Below are 26,914 nucleotides of genomic sequence, written 5' to 3'. Positions count from 1 at the left end.
CAAGTGGCAAACATTTGCTCCAAAAATGTAGGCACTTTCTTCACCTCATTGTTTCTTTTGCTGAGAAGAAGCTTTTTAGTTTGAATCCATCCTATATATTGATCTTTGATTTTCTTATGCTTTAAGAGACTTGTAAAGGAAGTCGGGGTCTAATCCAATGTGATGAAGATTTGGGCCTCCTTTTTCCTCTATTAGTCTAATTGCAATGTCTTTGATCCACTTTGAGTTGAATTTTTTTGCATGGTGAGAGATGCGGGTTTAGTTTCATTTTGCTGCATATGGATTTCCAGTTCTCTCAATATCATTTGTTGAAAAGGTTACCTTTTCTCCAATGTATGTTTTTGGCGCCTTTGTCTAGTATGAGATAACTGCATTTGTTTTTGTGTCTTCTATTCTATACCATTGGTCTACATGTTTATTTCGGTGCCAATACCATGTTTTTTTTTTTTTACTATAGTGTTGTAGTATAGTTTAAGGTCTGGTATTGTGATGCCTTCTGCTTTATTTATCTTGCTAAGGATTGCTTTGGCTATTTTGGGTCTCTTATTTTTCCAAATGAATTTCATGATTACCTTTTCTATTTCTATAAGGAATGACATTGGGATTTTAACTGAAATCACATTGAATCTGTATAGTGCTTTGGGTAGTACAGCCAACAGTTTTAACAGTTTTGATTTACTTGTACAATGTGTTTAAAACATATCCATGCACAGGCCCTCCTATTAGGCATTGTCTCAGCAGGTCTGTGGGGCCAGGAGAGTGAGTGAGTGTGTGTGTGTGTGTGTGTAGGGTGTATCCAAAAATTTAAAAAGCTCCTTGGTTGATTTTAATGTGTAGGTAGGGCTGGGAACTATTGGACTCAGATCAACTATCTTTCTGGCTTTAACAGAATCATTTTTGGATTTGCTTTTCCTCTCAGTTACAAATTTCACTTTAATTTACTTAGCATAATCTACCATATTTGTCTTACCATCTTTCTGGTGCTGTAGAATCCTTTACTAATGTGTCTTATTTACTTTTGTGTCCTTATTCCTTGGTACATGGTAGATTTTCACTAAACATTTGCTAAATTGAGTTAATAAATCTTACCCAAACTATATGCCCTCCTCAAACTAAACATAATGGCTCTATGTGTGATTCTTTTTTGTTTGGTTTTGGAGATTGAACTCGGGGGCATTCAACCACTGAGCCACATTACCAGCTCTGTTTTGTATTTTATTTATGCTGAGGCTGGCTTTCAACTTGGCCTCCCGGGCCACTGGGATTACAGGAGTGTGCCACCCAGCCAGTTCAATGTGTGATTCTTGATAACTTGTAGGTGAAATACTCTGCACCCTTGGTTCATAAGGGGGAAGATGGAGGTATTAAAAAGCTCTTTAAGAAATGTTTTCAAAAGTGAAATGTTGAACGATTGTTCTATGAAAAACATGGTGTTTATATGCAACTGTTACATTATATGCTTGAGAATATGCGTTGTTTTGTAGGCAAAGGGCTAACATTGCTCTGGGAAGACTGGGAATATTGAAAATCTCTGTATGCTAGAATGACTGTGAAATTTCACCAATGGTTGTGAAATACGTTGTTGGTGAGGGAAAGCTATAAAAGGTATAATTCTTTGTCGGCCATCCTGAAGTTGTACACATTGCCTTTACCATATTTATGTAAAGAAAAACTCAGAACATCATAAATAGTTTTACTAAATGAGATCCATCCAAATATTAAAAATTTTACTAAACTTCGAATAACATAGTCCTCCTGTCCAATGCAACTGCTAAAGGTCCTTTGGGAATGTTGTCGTTTTTCTTTGACAACTTCTAAAGAGATTTACAAGTTTTATGGTCTTTAAAACTCTTGAAATAAAGTCTGAAGCACTGAAAGGCACTGAGGAAAAAACAAAGCTGTCTAGCTAGAGAAACCTGACACATTCCTGGGGTTTTATCAAATGGCTGACTTATTTAGGCTGTTATTTTTATTTTATTCACAAAAACATCACCATGTAACATATTGCCTGGAACGTGGGCTCTGGGGATTCTCATTTTTCACGGCTGTAATTCATCCGCCGCCTGAAGAAGGTGAGGCTTATTTGCATCTGCAGAAAGGGCAGCCGTTGGAAACCGGACGAGAGCCAGGGAGTGGCGGAGGGTGCTTGCACGCGAGCAAGTGTGCGTATCCCGGAGGCTGCACACACCCTCACCTAAGCCGACAGCCGCCAAGAGTTAACACGGGCGCACAGTTAGCCTAGGCCTACACATTCGTCCTCCCAGTGTCTTTGTCAGGAGTTAGAAACCGTCTGGGAAACCGCGAAGCAACGTCTAAGCGACCGAGCGACTCACTCCGTAGTCTGGGGACGCGGAGTTGACACAAAACTGGCGGATCTGCTGCCGAAAAGCGGCCCCCACCGCCCTCAGCGCCGTGAGCCGCACAGCTGAGGGGTAAACTCTTCGCCCCAGGGCGTCCTCAGCGTCCGGCCGAGCCCGCAAGCAGGGCAGCCGCTGGGAAGGTTCAAGCCTTGGCGAGCCCCGCCTCCTCACAATTGGGACGCGCGCCGGTGACGTCACATGGCCGCGGCCCGCCTCCTGCGTCGGGAAAGAGGCAGCCGCCCATTGGCTGCGCCACCGGCGGCCTCGGGGCCAATGATAGGGCGGCGAGCGGCGGGGTCTAGCCCTGACGTTGTGCTGCCGCCGCGGGGTTTATTTGGCTCCGGGTCCCTGGCCGCCGCCATTAGGAGTCCGCAGCTCCCGAGGCCGCCCCCCTCTCCGCCCCCGCCCCCCGGCGCTCCCCCGCCTCCGCGCCTCCTCTCCGCCCCTCTCCCCCCGCCTCCGGCAGTCGGGAGCCGCGCGCGGGCCCGCGGAGACCATGTCCTGACTGAGGCGGGAGGGCGGAGGCGGCAGCAGCGGGGCGGGCGGCGGCGCCGAGGGAGGCGGAGAGGGGCCGGGCTCGGCTCGTCGCCGCGGGCTGTGCGGGAGTCGCCGCCGCCGCCGCCGCCGCCGGGCGCTGAGCGTCGTACGGGGAGGAGGAGCGGGAGCTGGAGGAGGAGCCGCCGCCGCCAGGTAACCGGGCCCGGGGTGCGGGCGCCGGCCGCAGGCCCCTCACCGCCCCGCCGCGGCCTGCCGGGCCTTGGCGGCCTGCGGCGCCCCGGCCGCCGAGCCCCCCGGGGCGGCGGCGTTGTGGGCGAGGGCGGCTGGCCGGGACCGCCGCTGGGCCGCGTCCATCTTGGGCTCCGCCGGCGCGGGGAGGGCCCGGCTCCGTGGGAGGGCGGGCGCGCCCGCTTGTTTACCGACACAGGCGGCCGCCCTGCCGCCTCTCTTCCGCCAGATTACCCCTCCTTCCCTGCTGGTCCGCGGCGGCGAGCGGGGTCTTGCGCCCGAGCCGCGCTAGGCCGTAAATACACGGGCTCGTCGCCACAAGTTGGTGTTGATCTCTAAACTTGTATTTTGGTCCCTTGACCGCTTTCTCTCTAACTCCCGCGGTGGCTTCTTGTTGTAGCCATTTCTAAGAAAATCCAGGTGGGGAGCGACGAGGCGGATGGCGAGGAGGATCTGGAACTCGTGGAAAGATTATCTGGCCCTCCGCTTGCAACAATGATTGCTCAGTGCAAGTATCTGTTGTTTCTCTGCTGTAGTTTGGTGCGGGTCATTTCACAGACAAAATAGCTGTAATTTTTAAGCACCGGTGGCAGGCAGTTTAGGGTAACTGCCTAAGTTTGAAGTTGAACCGGCCCATTATCTTTGAGAAGTACAGGTGTTTTGAAACTCCGTTGCTGAGAATTTTTGTATTTCAGTCACTCAGTTCTCCCTTTCCTTAACTAGGTAGATTAAGTGCCGGCCGTGTTCCCAATGCTTTGGTGTCACGATATAATCTATTTATGATAATGTAATAAAGGTAATGTATAAAATACTATTTTGAGAACACAGTTGAAAAGAGATCTTAAATTCTTGGAAGTGTTATGTAATGAATGGTTCCTGTACCTGCGGTCTCTCTTAGTTGACTTCCTTATCACTTGTGTAACCTCCAGTGTACCCCTGTGTTGATCAAACATGTTTGACTCAGTGGACAGACCACAAGCTTAGGGGACCGTCAGGAATTTTCATCTTGGCTGATGCCACAGGCCTTTGGAAAGTCATCCAGACCGAGTTTGGGAAAAATAAAGCTGGATCTCGATTCCTGGTTGTTATTGTTTTTAATTTAATGAGGTCTTTCTAAAAAAGGTTAGAGCTCTACTGCCTTTTAATCTTTGGCTCTTAAGGTAGGCAGTTGTCTTATACTAAAATTTTATAACATTGTTTTTATTGGGCCATTAGGGGGGCAGGGGGTAGTAGGATAGTAATGACACATTTTACTCCTTGATGGAGGATGTTATTTTGGGAAGAATGTCATGAGGGATTTTTATTTCTGTTGCTATTTCCACACCTTTTTATTAATGTCTCAGAGCATTGGGACACTCGTTTATTTACTCTTAAAATGTGCTTGGGTTACTATGATGAACTCATTCACAACAGTATATTTTAACCTCTTGGCCTTGATCCAGATCTGTACACTGATAGGTGCTATGGCATTTCACATTTAAAGTCTGAGAATTCACGTAGTTTTGGAACTCAGTTCAGTTGTAAAACACTTGAGGTAAATTTGCTTCATATGAGTAGTTGATACAATGAGAGCCATTCCATGTGCCTTATACTTACTGCTTTTATGTAATAAATGTAAACTTTAAGAAATGGGAGGTGCAAAAGTAGAACTCTGTAGCTTTTTATTTAACTTGGTTCAGTTTTATTTATGTGTTGCTGTTCTCTCCTCCTCTTGACTCTGTTGTTATCCTCTCTATCTGCGCTTTCAACACTTTTTCTCCCAGTTAGGTTGTATTTCATTTGGAGTATTTGTGTTTCACTTATGTTTTGAGTAAATGATATCTGTGTATTTGAAAACTGTCACCTCTTTGCATCATAATATACAGACCTACAGTAAACTCCTTAATAAATATAGAGTAAAGTTCAAGCTCCTTGGTGTGGTGTTTATATTACTCTGTAGTAATGCCCTGACTTAGTCTTCAGTCTAAACTCTCGTTTTTTTTTTTTTTTTTTGGTGAATCCTTAGTTCCAGCCGAAGTACATTGTTTGTGGTTCCTGTGAAATATCTCTAGAATCTTTTTTATGCCATTCTTTCTCTTTGATATTGTGGATTCATGGATACTCTACTCTGACTTATTTAATTGCTGTCTCTTGAGAAGTCTTTTTGATGACTTCAACCCCAAGAGTTCTGTCTGCTCACTCTGTGAGTCTTTCTCCTTTTTTTCTTAATCTATTCTAACCTGTTCTTATTTTTCTGTTTTTATTCTGCTTCCCATCTAGATTTTCAAGACCTCTGAGAAATGAGTGATATAGTCAGCACTGAAAATATGGATATATATGTCTGACAAAGTATTTTTGGTTATAGAGGTAGTCTGAGATATACAGTGTATAGTTTCCTAAGTATTGGAGTTTCTGGGACTTCAGTAGTCTGAGACAAAACACTTGAAATTATGGCTCTCTTAAAAAGAGTTTGGTTAGTATGTTTGTTATCAGCTCAGTTCATCTTGTAGAGGATGGTTGGCATTTTCATAATGGTGTATTATTCAAATGAAGATAAGTACCACAATTTTGTGGTTTACTTTATATTTGTGTTTGGAGCAGATATTTGGTTTCGAGTTTGGCACCAGTGACTAAAATTGGCTATTCCATATTTGTATATGGGTAACATTTAGCATCAGAGAAGGAGAAAATCAGTAGCCTCAGTTTACATTCTTAACATGCTGCCAGCATCTGAGGTTATCATTGATTAATAAGGCATATGGGACATCAGAATATGTGATTCACTGCTACCTGTCAACATTGTTGAAAGAAAACACAAATGAGCTGAACCAAAGTATTGTTATATTCCAAGAATAATACATGTAATTATGTACTTAGGTGGATGCTGATACATTTGGAAAATAAATGGTGTTTGTGAGAATAGGAGGTATGGTGTTTTATGGATACATAGTCTTTTTGCAGTAAACCATCCCAATTTACTTACTGTATCTATGTGAAAACTTGTTCTTTCTAGTTCATCAAAATAGTTTTCCTCTTCAGACTGTCCAGTTTTTTTTTTTTAATTAGAAAGAAGCCTGTATGCTCCCAACCCTCCACTCTTTTCTGGTATAACTAGAGCTAAAATTAACATGTTACTTTGTGGAACTAGTGGGCATTTTTACTTAGGCTACTTGCATTCATAAAAGTCACTTTTATAGAATTGTATTAGTAATTTCACTGCTTGAGAAATGTAGATCCCCTAAGCATTCTTTGCTTTCTAAGTGGTGGTATTTTGGTTAAGATGAAGTTTTTGATAAGAGCTGTCTGTTTGAATTTTAAAATGGAGATTGGCCAGCTAAATTGAATATAATATTGATAGTTTTTCCGTGGCCTACTGAATGGAACTTATCAGTAATAAAAAAGTGAAGTTTCCTTTGTTTTTATAATTTATGTTGAAGACCAACTGTCCCGCTTCCTTTTCAACTAAGACTATACAATTTTGGTTGTTTTGTCAAGTCATATTTTTAACCATAGATACGCATTACTGGAATTTTTACTAGCAGTGTATGAACACTTATTATTGTCTTTTTAAAAAATTTTAGTGCTCCTAGTGAAGTGGCATATCCTTGGTTTTATCTGAATTTCCCTAATGAGTGATAATGTTGAACATCTTTTCATGTGCTTATTGTTGGTCATTTGTTTATCTAGAGAAATTTCTATTCTAATCCTTTGCTTGTTTTTTTTCCCCTCCTCAGTTAGGTTTTGTTGTTGTTTAGAGTTCTTTATATATTCTAGATACAAGCATTTTTTTAATGGGGGAGTGTCAGGGATTGAACTTGGTGGCACTTGCCCACTGAGCCACATCCCCAGCCCTATTTTGTATTTAGAGACAGGGACTTATTGAATTGCTTAGCACCTAGCTTTTGCTGATGCTGGCTTTGAACTTTCAATCCTCCTGTCTCAGCCTCCCAAGCAGCTGGCATTACAGGCGTGTGCCACTGACTATAGGCATCTTATCAGATAAATGGTTCGCAAATATTTTCTTCCATTCTTTGGGTTTTCTTTTCAGTTTCTTGATGGTGTCCTTTGAAGCATACGTTTTTTACCTTTGATGAAATTCAGTTTATTGGTTTTGTTACATGTGCTTAATCCAGAGTCATGATATGTATCTTTGTTTGCATCTTATAGTTTTATAGCTTTAGCTTTTAAATTTATATCTGATTATTTTGAGTTATTTTTTTAAAATATTTATTTTTAGTTATAGCCAGACACAATATCTTTTATTTTTATGTAGTGCTGCGGATCGAACCCAGTGCCTCACGCATGCCAGGTGAGTGCTCTACCTCTGAGCCACAACCCCAGCCCTTGAGTTAAGTTTTGTAAATAATGTGAAGTAGGGTTCCAAGGTAATTTTTTTGAGTGTGGCTATATATTTGTCTCTGCACTGTTTGTTGAAGTTTACTTTACTTCAATAGTATAATTATTCTCAACTACAAGTTGGTTATTGTAAGATAAAATTCCTTGGATATATGAAATTATTCCTGTTCTACAGATGAAAAGGATTTTAGTGTTGTACATTAGGTTGTAGCAATACACTTGTGATTAGTTTCTGAAGACAGGGTTGATTTCTGTGATTTATTTATTATTTTGTTACTAGTGATTGAACCCAAGAGTGCTTTACGACTGAGCAACACCCCCAGCTCATTTTATGTTTTTTTTTGAGGCAGGGTCTTGCTGAGTTGCTTAGGGCCTTGCTAAGTTGCTGAGACTGGCATGCCTGGCAATTTCTGTGATACATACATACATATATATATAAAAAATATTTTTTTAATCACTTCCAAATCTTTTCCTTTTTTTGTTTGTGTAATTTTATTTTTATTTTCTTGGTAGTAGAAGTATTTCTGACTAAATTTTTTGGGGGAATACTTTTCCTTTGATAATGGCAGAATATTGAGTTGCATTTTTTTTGACTAAATGATTAGTAAGCAGCTGTCACATGCAGATACTATTTATAGAGAGAGAAATTAATTTTTCACAGTTGAGTGTTAGGGGAAAAGAATAGTCCACTAAACTAAATGCTGTGGCAGGTATTTGTCTTGCTTTGTTCTTGGTCCTAGTGGGAAAGCCTCTCACCATTAAGCTTGATGTTACTGTTGGTTTTTTGGAGACTTACTTGTATCACTGAGGAAGTTCTCTATGCTGATGGTTTATCATTGTTTCTTTCTCTCTCTCCTGGGGATGGAACCTGGACCTCAGCCTCACACATAAGCTGTATACCTCCAAGCTGAGTGTTTTCTCTAATTACTTATACATAACAATAGAATGCATTTTGACACATCAAACATATATGGAGTGTAACTTTTCATTCGGCTGATTGTATGTGATATAGAGTTACACAGGTCATGAGGGTAGTAATGTCTTTGATTCATTCTATAATTTCTAGCCCCATGGCTGTTGTTTTTTTTTTGAGATGAATGGGTGTTGGGCTTTGTTAAGTGCTTTTTCTGCATTCATTGATTGATATGATCATGATTTTTCTTTAGCCTGTTGATATGATGGATTATATTAATTGATTTTTTAAATTATTGAACTTGCCTTGCATACCTGCAATATGATTTGATTTGCCAACATTTTGTAGAGCAGTTTTTCATACATATTCATGATAGAGATTGAGAAGACAATGTTATTTCTTCAGTTTAAGTCTGTCAGGTCTGAAGTATATTTGCAAAAATTTAGGATGGAAGAAACTTTGGTTTCTTCTCTTCTTTGAACCATACCTATAAGTTGTAAAAAGAATCTATAATCTTCAGTTTTCCCAAATGTTTTAACATTTCTTCTCAAACCCAAACTCTTGTTTTATTACTAGATTCAACTGTCGTACCATTATTCTGTAAAATTGCCATGAAAGTTTTTAGATCCTTTTAATTCTCCACAGTTCAGTAAATAGTGAATACTACCACAGGTCCCTGGACCACACTTTTGAGTAGCACTGTCCTAATATACAGTTGTTGTAATAAGAGGAGGGAAAATTTAAGTTTTTTTCATTATCTTTGGAAATAGGGTATTTACAGAATCAATAAACAAGATTTTAAAGTGATATTTCACATAGAAAAATAAGAGATCGATAATTAGCATTTAGTACATGGGATGGGAATCCTAGAGAGCATCATATTTGCTCCCTTAGAGAAAATTGAGATTCTGAGATATAAATATATTTCACTATTTCAAAGAACAGTAAGCTTTTCTTTAAAACAAGGTCATGCATAGGCCCTATAATTCATATACATTACATTTGTGTGGACTCCTTTTTCAATTGGCGAATGAAAATGGAAGGCTTTTCTATTCTTATTTGGTTGACATGGTATGATTTCTTTGAATTATCTGGATTGATGTATATTAGGCTAAAGAAAGTTAGGCTGACAGTTATTAATAGTATTTTCTTCGTCAGTGATTGCCTCCAACCAAAAAATACTCAAGGCATTTTATAATCTAAAATTGTTGTGATTATTCCAAGTTGTCCTTTTCCATTCAATTCTTCATGCTAAATTTAGTGTATTTTGTTTTATAAATAACTTTTCTAGGTCCATTTAAATATGCTTTGGGAAGATTCATGTAATTTTGTCAAGTTAAATGTGAGAAAAATCTTTTTTTAAATTTTTTTTGAAAATATTCATTTAAATATTGCCTATTAGTAGTTATTTAAGAGGTACTATTCAGTAAGATACTCATGTGGTTTAATAATCCAAATTTTGGATGGTAGGAATAGGAAACTATAAGCAGCAGTATGCACATATATTTATACATAGTGTATATAGTGCAGACTTGAATGCAGAATGCCTGGGTTTAAACTTTGGCACTGCCTTTTAGTACCTTGTGACTTTAGGAAAGTTACTCAACTTTTGTGTCTGTTTCCAGTCTTTAAAATTGGGCACAATTGTCAGGGTTCTGAGAATCAAATTAGTAAATATAGATAAAGTGTTAGAACTATGTTTAGCACATAGTAACTGCTTAGCAAGTTTTAGCTGTTGTTTTCTTTTTTTAGTTAATAAGGCTGACCCTGGCAAAACTATGAAACAGACAAAGTTGGCCTAGGTATTTACCTACCTCTAATGATTTGAGTAAGCAGGGCCTTCGCTTTGTTGCTGTTTTTGGCATTTCTTTCCAGATGCCTTTAATTAAAGTTTTACCTACCTGTTCTTCTTGTCCATACAATGATAGAAAAATCCTTATCCTATTTTTGTTAATCATCATATCAGAAATAATGAGAAAAGTGATCTAACTGAATGACTTTATATTATTAATAAATAACATTTATAAAATAGTTTTTTGAAATCAAATGACTTTAATGGATTAGAATTTAGGCAAAATAACAGCATTGGAACACATAACAGCATTGGGAAAAATATACTTTTGGAACCAGATGGTAGGTCTGAATTGGTATTAATTTTGAATATTTCATCCATTTGGTTCTGTCTTATTTTTGCAGCTTTTTCTTTCTTTTATAACTGATAAATTATCTAAAAGTTCCAAATTTCTACCCCTCCTTTCTCTGTCACACAGGTAACACCTATAGCATTTGATTAAAAGGGTGGCCTAGAGGGTTAGGTACAGTAATGACCTTTGGTTCTTGAGGATACTTTGTAAGTTGGAACTAGTGTGTTCACAGTGTTAACAGAAAATGGATAGAATAATGAAAAATTAAATTTTGAATATGGTAAACATGTTTAGAGTCATTGCAGAGGTTTTTTTAAATTATTATTTGTGGTGGTGGGAGTCAAACCTAGGACTTCTCACATGCAAGGCAAGGGCTGTACCATTGAGCTAACCTCTCAGTCCTGTTCTACTGTTTTTTTTTTTTTTTTTTTTCTTTTTTTGAGGGGGAAGAAAGGGGGAGCACATAACTTTTATAAATATTTTCATGCATTAGGATTTCTAGAAAACGCATTAGATACAAGGGTTTTTTATGACCTAAGGAAATAGGACTTGGAAACCAGCTCAAGGGAGGCCATGTAGACTGACCAGAGTGGAGTGGAATTCCTGAAGCCAGGTGCCATGACAAACTTGGAATGTGCCCTTTTCCAAAAAGTAGATTCATAGACCTGTTGTAGAAGGTGCCCCATTTACCAAAGCCAGAATTGAAGGGTCCTCTGTTAGCTCTGTGAGAAACTTGAAATCATTCTAGAAAAAGCCACACTGACCTCTAAAGTAATTTCTTTGTAATTTTTCTTGTCAGCCAACTTTGAGTAGGAAGAATGGAAACATGGGCTAGTCATTAAGGTCTGTTGAGTGCGTGCAGTGTGACCCTTGGCTGTAATCCCACAACTCTGGAGGCCTAGGCAGGAGCATAGCAATTTCCAGGTCAGCCTCAGCAATTTAGTGATGACCCTACCACAGAATAAGACTTTCAGGCTGCGTTTCTCACAGGGTTCTGTTTTACTGTTTTTAAAATGTTAGATGGAGCTGGGCATGATGGCGCATGCCTGTAATCCAAACAGTTTGGAAGACTGAGGCAGGAGGATTGCAGGTTTGAACACACAGGTTGTGTGTGTTCAAACAAATCTCAGGTTGATCACAGCCTCAGCAACTTAGGTTGTGAGCAACCTAGGGAGACCCTGCCTAAAAGTAAAAAGGAGTGGGAAATGTGGCTCAGTGGTTAAGCGCCTTTGGGTTCAATCCTTGCCCCCCCCCACCAAAAAAAAAAAAAAGTAGTTGGATTGATATACACTCTTGGGGTGAAATGCTCCATTTCTATACATGTTTAAGGAGACCATAGTCTTTCATCTAGATTGTAGGTTCCCTGAGCCACAAGGATAGTGTTTTATCTAGTTGTGTTTCTCTATATTCCTGAGCACATATTGGACCTTTGTTTGCTACATTTAATTTGTTTGGGATTATAATTTAAAGTGCTTGACTCTGTGGTATTGTAAAGTACCTATTATGCTGAGGTGAGTTCCAGCATAGCTGAAGACATATATGTATTGTTTCTGTTCCCTTTTCTTGTAATTCTTGAAGAACTAAAGTGTTTAGTTTAAAAAAATTGATGTTCTCCTGAAATGACGAGAAGATACATGAAAAGAAAGAGCATTATTTCATGTTAGATTTGACACAACTGTAAAAAACTTCTAGATCTTATTTTATTCTGATCAAGTTTCTAGTAATGTAAAAGGAAAAGCAACCTAGTATAATTATAACTCTTACTTGATGCATTAATTAATTGATGCATTCTTTTTTAATGTAAAATTTAAAAAATATATACATACATATATTATATATATACATACATACACATATACATATACATACACATATATATACATATATATTTTGGTTACAGTTGGACACAATATCTTTATTTTATTTATTTTTATGTGGTGCTGAGGATGGAACCCAGTGCCTCACACATGCTAGGCGAGTGCTCTACTGCTGAGCCACAACCCCCAGCCCATTTGATGCATTCTTGACAGACTAAATTGTAAATTTTAAATTCTTTGTTATACTTTAAGGATTTAGGATTGTTTTGAATGAGGTAGATGGAGTAGTCGAAGGGTGATTCCTTCAGTTAAGTACAGCATAGTTCAAGTAAGGCCAAGGTAGGTGTTAAATTTCCTTTGTCTTGCTTGTCCACAAATTCCGTGGAAGAATTCACAAGCATGCTTAATTCAAATCTACTCATTTGAATCAGATATCATGGAAAATAGTGACCTTTTTGTATAGGAAGGCCAGCTCTCTTTGAAATATCCTGATCATTGATAATTTGTACACAGTTTCACATAAGATTTAGTACTATTTGAAGACACTTGGTGATTGCAAAAGTTTTGTCCTTGTCCCCTTTATATAGCAGAATTGGTTAATCAGCTTATAGGTTTTCACATTTTGAAGGTATAAGTTTATTGTAGAATGATGAAGTTTTGGATAATGAGGGAAAAATTTATTGAACGATTTTATGGCTCTTAGTGGTCTAATCCCTTCAATTTGAAGATGGGAAAACTGAGGCTGAGAAACCTGAAATTCTGATAAAGAATTGGGTTTTGAATATGTTGAGGTATTTGTTAGAATATTTGAATGGAGGTGTCAGGTAGGCAGCTGGATTCATATATCTGGAATTGAGGGAGAGATCCAGCCTGGAAATGTAAATTTGAGAGTCATCCCCTTATAGGTGATATATTAAAACCCAGAGGTGGAATGAGATCCCCAAGGGTGTTGGTGCTTAGAGAGATTGAGAACCAAGGACTGAGCCTTGGGAGCACTTGGCTCCTTAAGTCAGGAGTATAAGATGAAGCTTAACTTACCCTTAAAGTGGTGTAGGATTTGCTAGAAGCGAGCCTGTCTGTTGTGCTTGTGTATTGAAGGCAGTGCCTTCATGTGTATTATCTTCAAGGGAGGTGACACATTTATGAGTTGGATATGTGTGCGGTGTAATTTGGAGTGAGTATGTGGGCTGTGAGTGTAATGGTAAAGAGTTGAGAGTTTATGCAGTTAGAAAAGAGCTTCAAAAAGAGGATTGTTCTAGTCAGCTGGATGGATTTAGAAAGCTAAGATGCTTAGGAAGCTATTAGAGTAGTACTGACCTGAACTGAGAAAGGTCTGTTAGCAGTGGGGATGGGAAGGAAATAACCGATTGGATAGAACCAGTGCACTAGAAAAAGCATGTATGGGCAAAAGGCAGAATTCAAGGTGATTTTGAATTTCTCTCTTGGGAACAGGGATATGAATGGTGTTATTAATGTAAACTGGAGAAGTTAGGGTAGGAGTTTGTTTTGAGAGGAAGATAAAGAGTTTAATGGAAGATTTGACAAGCTATTGGACCCCTAAAATGTAATCAGATTTCTAGTCAGTGGGCTAATCATATCATCATCTCTAGGATCCTGTTCTAACCTAGGTGTTTTTCCTGATGATCATTGTCAGATAAGTAGGAAGATACTGGTGAAAAAAGAAGAAATGACTATGTGGGAGTTTTAACTTAAGAGTTAACTAGTACTTTCAATTTTTTTTTTTTGTATCTAAGTTTTGTAATTCAGAATTACTTCATAATATTTTCACAGAACTTGAAAATTGAGCATGCTTGGAATATCCTTTTTAGATTTATCTGTATTTCCCTAAGAGGTTTTCTGAGCATTTGTAAACCTCCACAGATTTATATTAGTAAGTATTTATGTTAATAAAACTAATAAAAACCCTTAAGAGTGCTGTTAGCTCGTTCTTTGGATAATTTCTCATCATTTGAAACTAACTGGCAACTGAGCTTATCTCAGTTTGTTTAATGGGTTTGTGCTTGATGAAGATTATTTCACTTCCCTAGTTTTTTTTCATAGATTTTTTTAAAGTACGTATTTGGGGGCATTTGTGGTATAGCTACAATTTTGAGGAATTGACGTCAGTGTAGCTAAATTTCTTGTACAGTGTTAGTGCTTTGTAAGTATGATTTAATTAATTAAACATGATAATATAAAAATGTAGTTACTAGCTCCTTCCCAGCCATTAATTATATAGACCATAATATTATTCTCTTTTATTATTATTTGAGTTGGGAAGTTTGTAATTAAAGGAGTTATGAATTTAGTACTGGAAAATGGTTGATATGTTTGGAGACATTATTATTCTATAGGTAGAGCTTGAAGCACAAATGGATTTCCTGGTATTGTATTTGAACCGATGAATATTTAAGAGTAGCAGATGTATCCAGTTTTCCTTAAAGAAGTCCTGTTGAACATTTTATTGTACCAGACAATTTGGCACAGACTAGTTATATTCCTATGCCCAAGTTAATTTATGTTAAAATAATATTTAGTTTTATTTCAGGGCGCAGCATTAATTCTTAGAACTGATTGCTTTGAGACTAGTTTTATATACCTTTTAGTATGTTTTGACATTGGAAGAAAAAGAATACTCAGTGTTAATTTCTTCTGAATAATACAAAATTACATAGTTGAGTTGATGTTATCCTTCTTCCATTTCATTTACTAATGGCCACAGGTACCAGTGGCTTTCTCAGAAAATCTTCTCCAATGAATTTCACCTTTCAGTTAGTAAAAGACAATATTCCCACAAAGTTTCAATTCTCCAGAATGGATATACATCATCATTTAGTATAATGCACTCCTCTTAAAACTCTTGAGCTTGGTTTTAGTACTGCTTAGTTACCTGGATTTTCCAAAACAGGCTTATCAGGCAGCTGTATGTCCATCATTTACCAGGCATATTTGATGATTATCATGTTTTTGTGTTGCAGATTGAACCCAGGGCCTTGCAAATGCTAAGTACATGCTGTACCACTGAACTACACCCCCCAACCTCTATATGATGATGATGATTATTTTAATATGTATATTTTTTTAGTTGTCAGTGGATCTTTATTTTCTTTTTGGGTGGTGCTGAGGATCGAAACCAGTGCCTCACAAATGCTAGGCAAGTGCTCTACCACTGAGCTGCAACCCCAGCCCTGTATGATTATTTTTTATGACAATATTTTTTTTTTTTGTCAGCCTTGGACATTTAAGTATATATACCTATACATTAGTTCCATGAAGATTGGCTAAGATAATGTAAGGTCACAGGCTGTTTAGTGAAGTTTACAGGTATATCATAGTAAGATTTATCAAAGCAAGTATGGAGTTTTGAATGTGACTATATTAAGTGAAATATTGAATTTTCTTGCAGTAGTCCTTAATATACGTTCATTTGTTCTTATGGTGTTTCTCATGCTTGTTACAATTTCTGGTAGCATGAATAAGTAATTTACTTACATTTCATACCTGAGAAACTAAAGGAAGAACTGGCTAATAAACATGAAAATTGCCATTTAATTTCTACTGTCTACTTTATGAATGCTTATGATTATCGTTCCCTGCTCTTAAATACATATTTGGATTGCTGTCAGATTGCGAGTAGTCTCTGTGTACAAACTAAATTTAAAAAAGTCTTAAGTAAGAAATTTAAATTACCTGGGTATGAGGGGGAAAAAAGCAAAAGCAAAGACAAAAACTACTGAAGGAGAAAAAGATTTCAAAGATAATCAATTTTTTCTTTTGCTTTTCTCTTATTTGGATATACCACATCATATTCCCACTCAGTAATACAAATAATGATAATATTAGTGCTTGTGTGTATACACACATTTAAATTATATAGAAAAACAACATTCTCATTTAATTTGGCTGACCAATCAATTAGCTATTTTTATTGTTGTTCAATAAAAATTTAAATGTAATAGTCTTATTAAAATAAGTGAGAATAATTAAATAGAACTGATTAAAATTAAGCCTTTAAAATACTTATGGATTAATTAGCAGGCTATAAGTGAAATTCAGTTTTGGTCTCCTTTACAGGAATAGCTATTCAGTCAGACAGAACCACTTATCACGTTTTGCAGTATCTCCTGAGGAAGTCAGAATCTGAGCCAGCATGAAGACTGAATCTTGTCTTTGGTCTGATTTATAACTGTGCTTTTATTCTAACCATGTGCAAGGTGGAGGTTATAGCATGGAAACTAAAACCTTAGTAAGTGTGATTTTTATTTTAGCTATTAAATAATAGCCTTTCTAATAGTGAAGTTGTCTTAGAGTTCACACTACATGGGGTGTGGGCTTGGCAGGCAGGAACATAAAAGACTTCCAGAGTAAAAAGACAGCTTTCCAGTTTTGGGAAGAATCCCTGAGAAAGAGAGGGAAAAGTATCTGTTACTCTACCTATGATTTCTTTCTCTTTTTTACTTTAAAATTGGTGGGAGCCAGGTTAGTGGCACATGCCTGTAATTAATCCCAGCTACTTGGGCGGCTGAGGTAGGGAATCACACAGTTTGAGGCCAGCTCGGGCAACTTAAGTGAGACCCTGTCTCAATGTTCTCCCTGCCCCTAAAAAAAGAAAAAGAAAAAGAAAAATCGGTTAAGATGAGTAAAGAAAGGATTTAAGGAAATGAAAACATTGGTTTTAATGTCTAAATTTAAGCCATTAAAGAAGTCTTAATTGGGGCTGGGGATGTAGCTTAGTGGTAGAGTGCTTGACTACCATGTGCAAGGCCCCGGTTTGATCCCTAGTAATTCATTGTTTAAACTTGCCATGTAAATTTCTTTATTTATGAATTAGTAAGCTCACAGTAGGATTCTAGAAACTTTTAAATAATGAATATATTTTAGTATGAGTTGAATTTTGAATATATTTTAAAATTTCAAATGTTAAATAATAGTCAAAATTATATTGGCATGATTATGCTGATAGTTATTTCAAGAAATGTTCTATCAATTTGATTTTCCCAAGTATTGGTAATACGGGTTTGATTTTTTTAAAGGCATTCTTTTTAATTAATTAATTAATTATTTTTTATGTAGTGTTGAAGATCAAATCCAGTGCCTCACATGTACTAGGCAAGCTCTCTACCACTGAGACACAACCTTAGCCCATGGGTTTGCTTTTTGTGCTCCACAGAGAACTAGATTTTTCAGATACAGGATATCAAGAAACAATCTATTTTATAAGGTTACTTTGTTAATTATGATGATTACTCCTCAATGTCTTTTTTTCTATTTGTGCTAATTAAAAGCAGTGAATAATTGATATTTTTAAGCTGCTTTTCTTCCATACCAAAGAGGATAGAGATTACTTTGATCTTCTGTAGTCGTGAATCAAACATTATAGTAATCTAGATAGCATGATCTATGTTGTTTATAATTTGAGAATGATTATGTTTTGAGGTATTATTTACTTTGTATGCTTTTCCTTTGAGTCTTTTTAACTATTGGATACTTTTCTAAATTGATGGTGATGACCAAGCTGAAATTATGACCAAGCTTTCCTATTATGACTTCCATGTTTTAATTTCTTCCCCTTTTAGAATAAGTGTCTTTATCTCCTGCCTATTTCTTGCATTCCAGAGTACAATTTCATTAAATCCTGAGATTTTTTCTTTGGAAAAGAGTTTTCTTTGGAAATTTATCCCCTGTATCTCTATGGAAATCCAAAAAGAAAAGTAAAACAATTTAGTTTAAAATCTTACATTCCTCTTAATGTATATTTTATAAGTTGAAGGATACATTTATTTTGGGGGCAGATTTTAAGAGGTGGAATTAGTATTTTTTTTAATAACCATGTCCTAATTATTTATAGCTTCCTGCTTGACATAACTCACTTCAAGAAGTGCACAATGTCAGAACGTGGAATTAAGTGGGCTTGCGAATATTGTACGTATGAAAACTGGCCATCTGCAATCAAATGCACTATGTGTCGCGCCCAAAGACCTAGTGGAACAATTATTACAGAAGATCCGTTTAAAAGTGGTTCAAGTGATGTTGGTAGAGATTGGGATCCTTCCAGCACCGAAGGAGGAAGTAGTCCTTTGATATGTCCAGACTCTAGTGCAAGACCAAGGGTTAAGTCTTCATACAGTATGGAAAATGCAAATAAATGGTCATGCCACATGTGCACATACTTGAACTGGCCAAGAGCAATCAGATGTACCCAGTGCTTATCCCAGCGTAGGACCAGGAGTCCCACAGAATCTCCTCAATCCTCAGGATCTGGCTCAAGACCAGTTGCTTTTTCTGTTGATTCTTGTGAGGAATACAATGATAGAAATAAACTGAACACAAGGACCCAGCATTGGACTTGTTCTATTTGCACATATGAAAACTGGGCCAAGGCTAAAAAATGTGTTGTTTGTGACCATCCCAGACCTAATAATATTGAAGCAATAGAGTTGGCAGAGACTGAAGAGGCTTCTTCAATAATAAATGAGCAAGATAGAGCTCGTTGGAGGGGAAGCTGCAGTAGTGGTGGTAATAGCCAAAGAAGATCACCTCCTACTACAAAACGAGACTCTGAAGTTAAAATGGATTTTCAAAGGATTGAATTGGCTGGTGCTGTTGGCAGCAAGGAGGAACTTGAAGTGGACTTCAAAAAACTAAAGCAAATTAAAAACAGGATGAAAAAGACTGATTGGCTATTCCTCAATGCTTGTGTGGGTAAGTTTCTCTTTTCTGCATTTTTAAAATTGAGATGGGAAAAAGTATTAAAAATTACATGAAATGAAGCAGGGTTAATAGTAATATTGAGCTCATTCCGTGTGATAGTTGTACTCAAAAGTATTCATACACAAGAATTTATATTTGTGATCTTGTCAATTTGGTGCTAAATTGCATACATTTAATTGTGTACATGTCTCTGTATCATTAGGGGAGAAGTTTCAGGTTAAAGCAAACTTTTTACACATTGTTAGAAAAATATACCTGGAGTTTGAAACTGCTTCTCTATTTATTGTAACAAGATGTGACTGAGAAACACCAGCTGCTATTTCTCAGTGTTTGTAAACAGTGTGAGCATCTTGTGATGAGAGGCTTTAGTCAGATGTTAAAAATATCACAAAAATGTGTGACTCCAAGAAGTTGAACAAACATAATATTGACCTTGAAAGTGCTGATGTTAATTTAACATGAATGCCATGTAGTAAACGTTTGCAAACTTCATGGAACAGATGTCATGTAGCCAGCTGATCCTATAGTTCAAATCATGATTTGTGTATATTGTGTTTTTTAATGTTTTTGTAAGGAAATTTGAAATTTTCGACCCAGTTACTGGGTCATAGTTGGTAAAGGACAAAGACATGAGAGCAGGGTTTTAATCCAGTTATTGACATAGTTATTTGTGAGAGTTCATTATTTGTGATATAATACAAAAGCTAAGACTATACTTTTCTGTACTATACCATAGTTTCAAGGATTATTTCTGTAGTTCATTATAAAAGGTAACAAACGTACACACATATCTTGAGTAGATTGGATGTTAATATATAAAATTTTTAGAAACTAGGAGATACAAAAGGGATTTATTTACTGTTAGATTTTATTGAGATCAGATTCATATAACAAACCACACCATTGTGAAAGTGAATAATTCAGTTTTGTTCATATTTATAGTGGTATGCAACCACTACCTCTGTTTAGTTCAAAACATTTTCATCACCCCAAAAGGGAATCCTGTACCAATTAAGCAGTTAAATTCCCATTCCCTAACTGCCAGTCAGCTTTCTGTCTCTGAGTTTACTTATCATGGATATTTCATATAAATGGAATTTACATTATATGACCTTTAATTACTTGAATGGTTTGGAACACTCTCAAAATAATATTTTCAGGCTTTAGCATACTATGCATCCTTTTACTACATGGTGATATTAAAATACACATAGGTTTACAGATAGAAATGAGCTAAACTTCATTTTTAGTGATTCTTAACATTTTGGTGTCATAGAATCTTTTAGGAATTAGGTTTATAGTTTTTTAATTAAGTAAATCTCAGGTTGAGAATCGCTTGATATTATGGTTTATTGAAGCCTTAAAAAGCAATTTTCAAAGTATGTATACTAAGCATCAAATTGTATACTGAGTGTAAATTATAAGACTTTCTTGTTTAAAATTGGAAAAAAAAATTCCATCCTCAGGCCAACTTTGTAGCTGATAAAATGGAATGAGGAAAGTTGAATTGTTGAGAAAGCAAAAATAAACTAAGCATCAGTAGTACTGAACGGGCATTTCTTACTAGTTGTTGTGTATGTTTCTCACCAGTCATCTTTATGTGGTGAGAGGATTGTGGAGGATGGCAGTGCAAACCTGACATCAGCAAAAGTGGATTCTGGGAGCTAGGATGGTAAAGTCAGAGATGAGAATTTAAATTCAGTTGACTCTGGAATGTCTGTTGTTGGTGCCAGGTGTTTTCAGGGAGCTCACTTCAGCACTCACTGTAGTCTGCCCTTCCCACTGGATAGACAGCATTGTACTGAGAGAATATGGCAGCACTACTTAATTAATACATCGATTTTCTTTTGTTATTGTTTGGAATCATTCCCCTCTGGCCACCTCTCCCCCAACTCCAACGCTGAAGTGCTTTACTACTGAGCCATATCCCCAGCTCTTTTTATTTTGAAATAGGGTTTCTCTAGGTAGCTGAAGCTGATCTTCAACTTTCAATTGTCCTACCTTAGCCTCCTGAGTTGCTGGTAGTATAGGCGTACACCACTGCTCCAGGCTCACTTTCCTTTTAACAGATGAATCTCTGTCTCGCTGCAGGATTTGCTATGTTGCCTCCTTTGAATCTTCTCAAATGGTGCCTTCTCAGTGAGATCCTCTTGACTGCTTTATCTAAAATTTCATCCCTGTCCTATACTCCTTGCTCCCAGTTTTTTTTTTTTTAATATTCTTAAGTTTTAGGTGGACACAATATCTTTATTTTACATTTATGTGGTGGTGAGGATTGAACCCAGTGCCTCGTGCATTCTAGGCAAGCACTCTACCACTGAGCCACAATCCCAGCCCCTCCCAGTTTTAATTATATTCTTAACAGTTACTTTCTGGTACATTTGGTAATTTTGGTTATTATTTGTATCTCCTCTAAAATTTAAGCTTCCTCTGAGTATCAAGAATTTTATCTGTTTTGTTCACAGCTATGTCCTAATGCCTAGAACAGTGCCTGCTGTGTATCAGATATTTATTAACCAGTGAAAAGGCTTTTTAGAAACCGAGGTTTGAACAAACAGACCTGTAAGGATCCTGTCACTCTTTTGAATTTCTAGATTCATTGCTTTCTTAGCTGTCTCTATCTTGCACTTTACAGACTACTTGGACTTGACCCAGTAAAGCAAACTCTACTTTTCTTTGGCTGTCAGGATAACACTGAGGTAGTCAGTACAATAGTTTTTTAGTGGTTAAGGGTAGAGACACCTTAGTTCATTACCAGACAATTCGTGAGAAGAGAATCTGAAGTCAAGGTTTTTTTTTTCTAACATTAAATTTCTTCATCTTTGTACTTGCACTGATGGCAATATTTGATTTAAAAAAGTCATTCTATGTGTTTCTTAACTTAAAGTTGTATCAGATAAAATTTTTACATGAAACCGTATTGTCATTGGATCTATAACTTCATAGTTAGCACTTTGTTTTCACTTTTTTTTTTTTTTGACTGTGCTGGGGATCTAATCCAGCTCAAAGCTCTCTACCACTGACACACGCCCCAATTTTGTTTTGCTTCTTAAACAACAGTTTTTCAGTAATCTTTGTTATATTTAATTCATCTAGTGCTCCTGCTAATGAAAATGTGAAGGAGTTGAGATTTGGTGAGGGGTGTTAAAGGTATAGGGAAAAAGAATTAAACCAGGCATGGTGGTGCATGCCTGTAATCCCAGTTATTCAGGAGCTCAGGCAGGAAGATCCAAAGTTCAAGACTAACCTGGACTGCAAAATGAGACTGTGTCTCAAAATAAAATAATAAGCTCTGTGGTGTAACTCAATAGTAGAATGCTTGGTTGCTTAACCTGTAAGGCCCTGGGTGCACTCCCCAGCTCCACAAGAAAATAACAGAAGAAAAACCCCTACAAGCTTAAGGGCTTGGTGGTGTGGCTCAGTGGTAGAATGATTGTCAAGCAAGCACAAAGCCATAAGTTTAATTTCCACCAAACACACATATACATGTGGGTACATGTATACATGCAAACACAGAAGAATCAAGCTTATATAGTAGGTACGTGTTGAAACTGGAATTTTTATGCTCAAGTGTTTGGTTGCTCAGTAGCAGTAGCATGAGCACCTTTCAATCAGTGATGCCTTCTGGTGCTCTGAAGTTTTGGGGTTACCTATACTGTGCACTAATATTTTCTGTTGAGAATCACTGATTTGTGGGCTAAACTAGAATCTCTTTTATGGAGGAGTAGGCTGAAATGGAATCATGAAAATTGTAATCTTGATCACTTCTGAGCAAGATTGGTCACACTTCCAAGATTTTGACATGTCTAAAATATAGAAACTATCTTGGAATTGATTTTTTTTTTTTTTTCTGTCAGGTTGTCTATGAAAATATTTCTTGGATTTGATCTAATTTCCTTCTTTTATAACTTGTTGAAAATTAGTATTTGAGGTATTTTCCATATTGATGCCAATTGTATTTTTGGCCCTTTGCTAGAAACCTGTGTACTATGTCATATGCAATGTATCCATGTTAGAGTGTCAGATGTAACTGTAGAAATATCTACATGTGAATAGTATTAAACATATCTGAAGGTTTTTTTCCATCATAAATGCTATACTCATTTTAACAAAAATTGGCAATGCCTGGGCTTATTACATTTTAGAATATTCTTTCTGATTTGTTCTGGTATCTGTATTAAGAATTGTGTATATGGGCCAGGTGTGATAGTGCATGCCTGTTAATCCTGGTGGTTTGGGAAACGGAGGCAGGAGGCTCGTGAATTCAAAGCCAGCCTCAGCAACCTAGCTAGGCCCTAAGCAACTTAGTGAGATCCTGTGTCTAAATAAAATATAAAAAAGGGCTGGGGATGTAGCTCAGTGGTCAAGCTCTCCTGGGTTCAATTCCCCAGTACCCCCCCCCCCCCCCAAATGTGTATGGATGGACATTTGCGATTTGTCAGTTGAAGGTTTTTCTCAAGAAAACAAATTGTTAAGGTTGTTTTGGTGTTATTTTTCTTTCTCTGGAAAACTTGTAAAACGTAACCTTGTATATTGATATTTTTTCCCTAGTTTGTTTTTTTTTGTACTGGGGATTGGAACACATGAGCTCTTTTTCATTGAGCTACACCCCTAGCTCTTTTTATGTTTTTATTTGGAGAACAGGACCTTACTAAGTTGCCCAGGCTGGCCTTGACCTTGCTAGTCTTCTTTCCTCAGCCTACTCATTTGCTGGATTACAGATGTGCGTCATGTACCCAGCTAATTCTTAGTTTTGAAATTCACATCTGGTCAAACAAAGGGGATAGTACAGTCCAAAGGAAATTAGGTTGACCTTTAAGTTAGTTTTGGGAGATGGTTTTACTATGAACTTTTGTGATTAAAAGGTGATTTATATCAAAAGTACTATGTCAAAACAAAATGAAATTCCTGTGGTGATTTTACCTATTTAAGACATCTTTGGGAAGATTTTCTAATTTGAGAAAACTCTGGACATACAAATGATTTTGTAGAAATGAGAGAAATTGTGCAGAAATAGGAGGCTTCTTCTATTCTTGAGTTCTCCTTAGCTTTAGAAGTTATTGATCTGCTTCACAAAGATATTTTTATCAAAGCCTTATCTGAAGATACACATAGTAGGGGGCTGGGGATGTGGCTGAAGCGGTAGCGCGCTCGCCTGGCATGCGTGCGGCCCGGGTTCGATCCTCAGCACCACATACAAAACAAAGATGTTGTGTTTGCCAATAACTAAAAAATAAATATTAAAAAATTCTCTCTCTCTCTCTCTCTCTCTCTCTCCCTCTCTTAAAACAAAAAAGATACACATAGTAAGTATCTTGAAAAACATATTAATGAGATGAATTAGTGTCCACATTTGTATTTTGTTCTTGCCTACTATTGGTCTTATAGGTTCATTCCCCAGTGTACCCTATGGGTTTTTTGGTGATTGACATGACTGATTCAAATAGCTGGGCAGATAGAATAATATGTGGTTTCCCAATTATGTTCACAACCTCATCTCCAGAAACTATTGGTTTGCTACTTTACATGGCAAAAGATAGTTTTGCATACATGATTAAATAAAGGATCTTGAGATGAGAGATTATCTTGGATTATCCAGGTGGCAATGTAATCACAAAGTTTTTTCCTTACAAGTCAAAGAGGGAGAGAGGAGAGTGTGTGTCACCAGAGATGTGAGAGTGGAGAAGTGGAAATTCAGAGCTATGGGCTTAGAGTGAGGGTAGCTGCCTTTAGAAGAAAAGCCAAGGATGTTCTACAGCTTCCTGAAGGAGGAGTACACTTGCCAACACCTTGATTTTAATTTGATGAGACCCAGGTTGAACTTATGATTTTTCTCAGTAAGAGAAAAAGTCGGTATTGTTTGAAGTTAGTAAATTTGAAGTGATTTGTTAGGGAAGCTATATGAAATAAATACAAATAGCTGTTTTTCCCCACCCCCAACAAATACCATCTTAATTCGACAATTTCAGAAAGCATTTACTTCACTTTCACCAGTTGTTAGCGGGATTGAGTTAATTGTTTTGTAATATAAAGAAAGAAGTTGTGGTAGAAAGACTGACTCGCTCCATGTGAAGTAACCATGTCCTCACTCTTTTCTAGACAAAGGCAGTAGAGGTGCTTTTATCTGCTAGCTGTGGTTGAAAGGAACACTGTTACTGGAACTTTTGAATAATGTTTTATGCCTGTGAATATTACTGTTTTCAGTCTTGACTTTAAGTCAGCAAAATAAATATGCCTACATGAAGCTGATTGATGTGTGGCCTAAGTTGATCTGTACTTGCCAATAATTTACAACATTGCAGGATGAGGCCCCATTATTTGAACTTGATTTTTAAAAAAAAATTTTTTTTTTTAATGTGGCATTTCTATTCTTTTTGCTTTGTTTGTGTTGGCTTGTTTCCAGCTTGGTATACTAGAGCCATTTGGGCAATCTATTTTTCATCTTTAAGAATTTTTCCTGTTCTGTGAAATTGCATTGCAGTCATATTACTTCCATATTGGTGGCTCAGTAGCAGATCTTTGTTGTGGTAAATAATTTTTAGAGCTTATTTTCTGGAAGCTAGAGAAATTGTTCACTATTTTGTTAGATTTAAGTTATGGTTATTTTTTGAATGCTGGATTATGAACTTTGGTTTTTATATTGATGCCAAATTGAGTTTTCTGTTGAAAGATACTCTTCTGATGTAGTGTTCTTTTTTTTTTCTTTAAATATATTTTTTAGTTGTCGATGGATCCTTAATTTATTTATTTATATATGGTGCTGAGAATTGAACCCAGCTCCTCACACATGCTAGGCCAGCACTCTACACTGAGCCATAACCCAGTGTTGTTTTTCTTAATACATTACTTTACATATAAATGAAAGAAGAGCCAGGTAAAAGGTAGCTCTTGGATCTTACTAATAGTCTCCTACATTTAAAACTATCCAAATACACTATGCGTGGCGGTGCATACCTGTCATCCCTGCAATTCAGGAGGCTGAGGTAGAAGGATCACAAGTTTGAGGCCTCCCTCAGTAACTTAGGGAGACCCTGCCTCAAAATAAAATCAATGAATAAATAAAAAGGACTGGAGATGTGGTTCAGTGTAGGTTCAATCCCCAGTACACAAAACAGCAAAAACTATCCAGTTGCTCCCTTTAAACAACAACAAAACCCCAAAACCAAAATAAAACAAATGTGATTTGATGGAAAATACTGTATTAAATATTTCTAGTAGAGTCTAAAATATATGCAGACTCTTCTAGCAAATCTTTGGCAATGTATCCATAAAAGGAAACTCAACTCCTAGAAATGCTGGCAGTGCTTTGTATGTCCTTGGTTAACTCTGATACTCTAATGAGAGAAGTGTGTTTGTGTGTGTGTGTGTGTATAGTTATAAAAATTGCAGTATCTTTTCACTATACACATTATTGCTTGTAGATTTGTGCTCTGTTCAAGGTAATTCATATTAATAGGTAGTAGAATTACTTTTAGCACCATGGAAGGAATATTACCTTTAGGTTATTTTTGTCTTGTTTGATTTTTGGAACTTGGGATATAAAATAATAGTTTGTTATGATTTCAAAATGAATTGAGAAAATTTCCAGCAATATAAAAGATTCTAACCTGTAGGGAAACATACACATAATTAACCGATGCTGGGCAGTTTATTCTGGGATTTGAAAATATTTCCTGGTACGTGGAGTAAAAGAAAACTTCTGGGAATATAGTGTGTCTATTAAGGCAAATGGATGGTGATGGCAGGGATAGAACCCTAGCAGTTGATCTTCTGGTTGTCTCTGGTATGCTAAAACACAGTTTCTAAAATACAGTTGATTACACAGCCTTGCCAAATGGTAGTGTGTGCCTCCTATGCTGAGAAAGAGAGTGTATCTTGTGGTTCTTGATTATATGATACTGACATTTG

At 37.1% G+C, this 26,914-nt stretch overlaps 1 protein-coding gene across 3 annotated transcripts in view; it reads left to right on the top strand.

The window, feature by feature from the left end:
* The first annotated feature begins 2,739 nt into the window (after nt 1-2,739).
* Zranb1 (zinc finger RANBP2-type containing 1) overlaps nt 2,740-26,914 on the top strand; it is a 48,138-nt gene continuing 23,963 nt past the window's right edge. Inside the window, exons 1-3 of one of the 3 annotated variants that reach the window (XM_027929989.2) lie at nt 2,740-3,050; nt 16,370-16,541; nt 18,144-18,997. In XM_027929989.2, coding sequence (XP_027785790.1) covers nt 16,501-16,541; nt 18,144-18,997 — 895 coding nt within the window. In that variant the 5' untranslated portion in view covers nt 2,740-3,050; nt 16,370-16,500. Of the gene's footprint in view, nt 3,051-3,365; nt 3,595-16,369; nt 16,542-18,143; nt 18,998-26,914 lie in introns of those variants that run through there. The other 2 variants (XM_027929991.2, XM_071610827.1) reach the window with 2 other exon arrangements.

This window comes from Marmota flaviventris, chromosome 4 (assembly GCF_047511675.1).
Source record: "Marmota flaviventris isolate mMarFla1 chromosome 4, mMarFla1.hap1, whole genome shotgun sequence".
Classification (NCBI taxonomy): Eukaryota; Metazoa; Chordata; class Mammalia; order Rodentia; family Sciuridae; genus Marmota; species Marmota flaviventris.
The sequence above is the reverse complement of the archived record's forward strand: the minus strand, read 5'-3'. Positions and strand labels throughout refer to the sequence as shown.